The sequence below is a fragment of the Meriones unguiculatus genome, chromosome 8, assembly GCF_030254825.1.
Source record: "Meriones unguiculatus strain TT.TT164.6M chromosome 8, Bangor_MerUng_6.1, whole genome shotgun sequence".
Lineage (NCBI taxonomy): Eukaryota > Metazoa > Chordata > Mammalia > Rodentia > Muridae > Meriones > Meriones unguiculatus.
Window position 1 is genome coordinate 22942836 of NC_083356.1, and position 6980 is coordinate 22949815.

At 56.8% G+C, this 6980-nt stretch overlaps 1 protein-coding gene across 1 annotated transcript; it reads left to right on the top strand.

Moving 5' to 3' along the window:
- Nucleotides 1-322: 322 nt before the first annotated feature.
- Nucleotides 323-6762, top strand: C1qtnf6 (C1q and TNF related 6). Its single transcript, XM_060389094.1, has 3 exons — nucleotides 323-468; nucleotides 2539-2788; nucleotides 4710-6762. Exons 2-3 carry the CDS (start codon nucleotides 2545-2547, stop codon nucleotides 5255-5257), a joined length of 792 nt encoding a protein of 263 aa, XP_060245077.1. The 5' UTR covers nucleotides 323-468; nucleotides 2539-2544; the 3' UTR covers nucleotides 5258-6762.
- The last annotated feature ends 218 nt before the right edge of the window (nucleotides 6763-6980 follow it).

Consider the following 6980-nt stretch of genomic DNA (forward strand, 5'->3'; position numbering starts at 1 on the left):
TTGGCAGATGGCTCTTGGGCTCTGACTAGACCTGGGCTGCAGGAGTTCCCAAAGGCTGCCTCCCTTTTCCTGAGTAATGGAGAGGCCCTGCCCCCTCTCCTGCTGCCTCCGATTTCCAGGCCAAGTATTTCTAGGTCTTGACCCTGATCCTTTCTAACTCTCGGGGCATTTTGACTCAAACGATGTTCCATAGCTGGGCCTGGGCCACAGATGCCCAAGCAAGTTAAAGATCCAGACAACCTCCAGTATCTCCCAGGCAGAGCCTCAGGCTGGAGGGGAGGGAGCAGGAGGAGGGGAATGGGAAGCCAGCTCAGCATGCTCTCTCCTCCCTCCCTCCATCCCTCCGCCCTCCCAGCTCAGTCGTAGGCCTGGGGGTCGGGCCAGCAACAAGTTATTATCACAGACATGGGCTAAGGAGCCAGAGGCCGCCCAGGGTCTGTGAGTTGAACTTGAGGCTGCAGGACAAGGGTGAGTGGCTGAAGGCCCCTCTGCTTCTGTCTGGGCTGGGGTCCGGGGTCCGAGTCTCAGATTCCTCTGTTCTCCTCTTTCTGGCAAGCACCTAGCTCTTTCCTTCTGGCCTAGCTAGCCGGTTGGAGGTTCTCCTCTTCTACCCTGCACCTCTAGGCACCCTGCACTGCTTCTGCCTTTTCCTTGCCCCTCCAGGGACTCCATCTCCCCCAGCCACTTAACCCAGCCCTGCCCCTCTAGAAGATGACAGTGGTAACCCAGCCACCCACAGGAGGCTCTGGCTTTTTAGTAGAGGTGGTGGGGACCCTCAAGACCACTCTGTGGGATGGTGTGATCCCCCACACTTAGTCCTGCCTGCCCCCCTCCCCCCGCCGCTCCCAGGAGCCAACCAGGGATCCCAGCTGTGGTTAGTATCACTTCCAAGGAGGGAGCCCTGTTTCCTGCTTCCTGCTCCTAGGCCCCCCTCCCTCCCCCTTCTGTCTCTGAGCCTCTGGCTCCCAAGGGGCCGGACCAATAGGAAACAGAAATGTCTCCAAACCATGCTGGCTTTCCGGGGAAGTTCTGTGCCTTTCAGGCAGCAGACACCACAGTGCTGTCTTTGCAGGCAGAGGAAGGCATGGACTCTTTGAAGTCTCTGACAAGTAGGCAGGTTCCCTGAGGGTTAGTTGTCCGTGTAACCTGGCAAGGAAGACATGCTGGCCTCTTGGAAGTGGGAATGAAGGAGCATGAAGACCAGAGGGGCCCAGTCACAGTGCTAGGCCATACGCCTAGCCTCAGATGCCTCCTCCAAGGCTGGACATATCTGTGGCCGGAATAGAGGCTGTGGTGGGGAGGGGCATTGCTGCCACCTGGAGTGGGTCTCTGAGGGGTTTGCTTGCCCGTGGTGCAAAACCAGCAAGTCCCAGCAGTGTAGACAGGATCATCCCACAAAGGGGCTGTCTCTGAAGATGCCTCCTGTCACTAACCCTGGGGAGAAGGCCCAGAGCGTCTGTCCCTTTAACACCTGGCCCCTTTTCACAGTCTTTTTCTAGAAGTAATCATTTTAACCTTCTCAGCCTGTATTAACCACAGAAAAATATTTTTGAATTGTGCTAAATGTTAAAGAGGAACGAAAAGGAAATAAACAAAGAGACGCCAGAGGTGTGGAAACCAGTCTGGTTTCAATAGCAGTTTCTGATCTGTGATAATCGGGTGGCACCAGCCCCCGAGCCTGTCACCACCTCAAAGGCCCGCTGCGGGCTTCCTGCCACCCGTCCAGGCTCCTTCTCTACTGTCCGGCCTACTTCCTGCCCCGCTCTGGAAACTTTGGACCCCTTTATGTGTGAGACCCAAGACGGAACCTTTCCAATTCTGATCCCTCTGAATTCCTGTTGGTTCTCCCCCAATTAATTTCAATTTACCACCTTAGTGCCTGATTGGTAGGTTTGTTGTGATTGACACAACCACCTTCCAATGACTTAACACTGAGCTTTCTCTGGAGGGTGTAGGGGGGTGCCGGGGGGGGGTCCTGAACAAGGGTGGGTTGCTGAGGTGCCAGGGTGAGCCCTGCTAAAGCTGCCCATCCTCAGCCTTGTGTTGTTCCAAAGGGGACATCTCCAGCTTGTTCTTCAAGAAGGGGAGCTTCCGCTTCTGCGCAGATGTGGCCCACAGGAACCAATGCCTTGGTCTCAGGGACCCTATTTCCTGCTGCCACCAATGGTGCCTGCGAGACGCGGTGGGAACCATGGTCAGCAGACAGCCTTTAGAGATGAGAGGGTGAAAGAAGAATTCTCTATCTTAGCCGTGTGGACCTCTGGCATCTTCCTTGGTGCCCCAGGGGAGGTCTGGGAGCCTGGTTTGTGCCATCTGACGGTCTCTATAGGGGCGTCCTGCTTCCCAGGAGTCTCAGTGGCCAGTCTGGTGCCCCAAGGCTTGCTTCCAAGTGGTCCCCAACTTGCCTGCTGCAGGAGTTCTACTACTGCTCCCCCAGTAACGCTGAATGTGCCCTGCCCACAGGAGAGTGTTGTCACTGGGTACAGACTCAGGACATGCCAGATACGCTGGGTCAAATGTGTCCATCTCTCCTTTCAGGTCATCATGGGGACAGCCAGCCTGGGTTCCCTCTGGGCCGTACTCCTCCTGCTGCTGCTTTCTCTTGTGTTTGGGGTCCCCACAGAGGAACCCACCTTTGGGGGATCCATGGCCTCCAAAGGCTGTCAGCGATGCTGTGACCCTGAGGACCCGCTGTCCCCTGCTGACACTGTCCGTGCCTCTGCTTCGCCTCCCTTCCCCTATGTCATGCCTGAGGTCAGGCCCTACATCAACATTACCATCCTGAAAGGTAAGGTCCCACACTGGGCAGGCTGCGGGCAGAATCGGTATGGGGTGGGGAGGGAGGGAGGGACAGAAGAAAGCGGGACAGGCCTTGCCTAGGCCCTGCCTGCCTTTGGTCTGCATACACAAAACAGCTAGGATGTACGAGGAGTGTTCTGAGCTCAGAGCTAAGGAACAGGTGATGGGCAGAACAGATTCCCCAAGTTAGTGAAGGAGGTGGTGGGAAAGGCCCTGGGATCCAGAGTGTGGGCAGAGATTGTTGGGGTGAAGTGGGGGACGCACAGTCGGTAGAGCGAGCATGGCAGGTATACAGGGCTCCTGGGAAGGCAAAGGGAAAGTCTATGCTTACCAGGGAAGGGGTTTCCCAACAGGGGTGTGGAAAGATACGGCATTGGGTGGGGGGCAGGGAGAAAGATGTGGGCCCACAAGCTCTCCAGCCACCATCAGGATATGGGTTTCTCTCAGTGGGATCAGAGGGGTTGAGCAGAGAGAGGGCCTGACCCCCATGGATTTCATGTGGAGCACACAGGGTCAAAGGTTGAAGGGCAGAGTCTTGGGGGAGCTCCATGGCTGGAGGTGGGGGCTGGCTCCCTGATATATAGCATCCAGCATAATAGAATTAGTTCCATCCCAGCGATGGTACCTGTAGCTGCCGTGGCCGCGCCGCTGACACCCTTCCTCCACCGTGCTCACCATGTCCCCACCCAACGTGAGGACGTGCCCCGGTTTATTTCTCTTACCTGTAGATAGGGAAACTTAAGTGTCCGTAGAGGAGGGGCTCTCCTGAAGTCACCTCAACGTGAGCAGGACACTCCCCTCTGAGAGCCAGCCGGCACCTGAGACTCCTTCTAACCGCCTGGGTGTGAGGAACCTTCCTGGCCTCACTCAGTTCAACTTCAGACAGCTTAGACTCTGGAGGTGGCCCGGGCCTAGTGGCACTTTCCCTGTGGCTGTCCCTCTTAAGGCCTGTGTTGCCCTGGAATAGGCTGTCAGAAGTGGACCGTTCTTGGTGGCACAAGGAGCCCTGGGTCTAAACGCTTTGCCTGGTGGGTCAGGCTGGCCTCTCTCTAAATCTGCCAGCTTGTGTGTAGAAGGAAAGCAGTCCCCTCCTCACAGCCGCCTTGGCCTCCGGCTGGGTAGAGCGGGTCTTCGAATGCCCTCTGTACTCAGTGAGCTGTTTCTGCCAGGAGGTAGCACCCGTGGAACCAGGCCACAGCTGTGGACGCACCCACCCCACTTTCCTTTGGTCTGTCTTCAAAGACCTGTGCCTCCCTTTCTCTCTCTACCCTCCGCTGACTTCACCGCAACCGTGGTCAAGGGGACCTGAGAAAATACACATCCTCACCAGGCAAATAGGTGGCATCAGGTCCCTTCAGCGCACCCTGGGTGTGTTTGTTATGGGGAGGTGTCTTGTTCCTGTTCAAATTCAGCCTGGAGCCAGGGCTGGGAGAGTGACTAGGTTGAAGGTCGAATTTTCCAGGGAGGGTGGAGATGGACTGGGCCTTTGCTGAGTGGATGTCTTGCCAAGTGAGAACACACAAGCAGCTGTGAAGTGGGTACACTCTAGGGACCCAAGACCCCTCACCCCAAAACCCCAGGTCATGGCCAAGTCAGTTTTCTTCTCTAACTAGAAGTGTATGTCTTACCTTGTTCTACCTCCCTGCTGGCCTAGGCAGGGTAGCTTCCCAGAAACCTGCCATCCGTGCCCTCCTTGCCAGGAATGGGCAGAATGCAGTCCGGGTCTTGGAAATGGCCACAGTTTTACTTCTGCAGAGGGATGTTTGGCGTGGTGACGCCTGGCACGCAGTAGGCACTTAATAAACACCAGCTCCTTTTCTGGGCCCGGGCAAGGGCAGTGGCTTCCAGAAATGAGTGCTTAGTATAGGCCTGAGTGCCTGAATTGACTCCTTCCCTCCATGACCTCACAGGTGACAAAGGAGCCAGAGGCCCTTCGGGAGCACCAGGGAAGCCAGGCAAGAACGGTACCCGAGGGGACCGTGGCGCTCAGGGTGTCAAGGGTGACAAGGGGCAGGCAGGTAGCCCTGGCAGCCCGTGCCAGGCACACTACTCGGCCTTCTCGGTGGGCCGGAAGACAGCCTTGCACAGCAGCGAGGACTTCCTCCCACTGCGCTTCGACAGGGTCTTCGTGAACACGGACGGCCACTTCGACATGGCCACCGGCCACTTCGTGGCCCCCCTGCGCGGCCTCTACTTCTTCAGCCTCAACGTGCACAGCTGGAATTACAAGGAGACCTACGTGCACATAGTCCACAACGACCAGGCCGCCGTGATCCTGTACACGCAGCCCAGTGAGCGCAGCATCATGCAGAGCCAGAGTGTGATGCTCCCGCTGGTGCCCGGCGACCACGTGTGGGTGCGGCTGTTCAAGCGGGAGCGGGAGAACGCCATCTACAGCGATGACGTGGACACCTACATCACCTTCAGTGGCCACCTCATCAAGGCAGAGGACAGCTGAGCTTCCCTGGCCACCTGCACAGATGGCCAGCTTGGAGGGGCTTGCTGGCTAGGGCGCGGTCCAGGGTTGATGCTCTTCATTGCTTGGCTTCCTCCTGATCTGTAGTCTTTCTCCGTCCCCTCCTCTCTTTGCTTCCTTTCCAGGGGCTTTGGGGCTTAGGTCTTCCAGAGCTTTGCCAGCCTTTAGAGTGGCTGTCCTTGCCCACCGTCCTGGGTGCTGTCCATCCCTGGAGACTTTATTCTCTGATAGACTCTGGCTTGCCATTTGGGGGCAGGCCCAAGAGTCTGCGTTTCTGGCTGTTTCCTCAGTAACGTTGATGCTACTTGGTCGATGGATCATACTTGAGGAATTGTGCTCTCTGGAATGTTCCCAGTATTCTAGGGACTTCCCAAACATTCTGGAATCACCCTCTGCCCTCCAAACTCAAGTATTCTTCCCGTATCCTCAGGTTTTCTCCTCGCCCTGGGCTTCCCCTCACCTCTGCCCTTTTCCCTCCCTGCTTTTTCCAGCTCCTGTTCACTTATGCATTCATCAAAATGCTGAATGCTCACTTTGTCCCAGGTCTTAGAAAAGCCCGGAAGCGGGGACAAAGACTTGAGCATGTACTGGGTGCTCCCCTAGACTGGGTTCTTAGGCACTGTGGGCTCTTCTTCACTGCTTCCATGGTGGCACAGGTCCTGGCGGTGGGGATGATGTACCTTCTTCATTCTCCTCCTTCTTCCCCAGTGCCCAGCATTAAAGCAAACATAGGTATAGTCTTGGCTGGGAGGAGACCCAGGTGTTTGGAAACACCTGGGGTGACCAAAGAGTGCCTCCCTGACCTTTGACTCCTGCCCTCCTTCTTTCCCCCATTCCCCAGGACTTTAGCCATGGTCAGGCCATGAACTAGGTGCTCTCTGGCCCTCCTAGCCCCTCAAAGGCCCAGGGTCACACTGGGCTTATGAAGGTGCTACCCCCTCCCATCTCCCGCCCCTCTCCCCAACATGGCGGCTCCCATTTCAGAGCTTCTGTCACCTGTATTGCCCTTGCAGACATTATGGGCAAGTCAGGCAGGACAGAGGTGGCAGGTTTCAGCCCAAAGCAGGTCTGGGGACTGAAGCCAATGACATTCAGGTTAACCCAGGGTGGGGGGCTCTCTGAGCCATGCCGCCAAGACAGGCCCTGGGGGAGGTTGTGGAAAAGCAGGGACAACGAGACCCCCCCCCCCATGCCTTTCCCAGGTGTGTGGCCTGGTGACCCTCTAACCTTTCCCTCTTCCGCTGGAGGCTGCCCAAGCTTCTCAGGGGAAGGTGGCCTCCGTCCATTGGTGCTTCTGCAGAACCAGGGCAGGCCTGGCCCTGGGAGGGCATCTCTGGTGCTTACAGCCAAGGGAGCCATGGCAGGGTGACAGAGGCAAGGCCCGCCATGTGCTGTGAAGGCTGGTTCTCTAAAACCACCCTCACTCAGCCCGATTGCCCTTGCCTGCTTGGCCAGTGTGAATAAAAGATATTGGATTCTCTTGGCAATTTAGTCTGGTACTTTTTTGCTCTACCCAATGTTCCTGCCTTGGAAGCTAGCCACACTGGGCCTGCCAGGACCCAGATCAAGGGCTCCACAGAAACAAGGCCTGACTAAGAGCTTCACCTGTGTTCCCTGCCTGCAAAGAAATGTTCCCCTAGCCAGTCACTCAACACAGCGGAGTCCTGGAGTCTCACGGAGTCAGGCAAATCTCCACATCACTTCC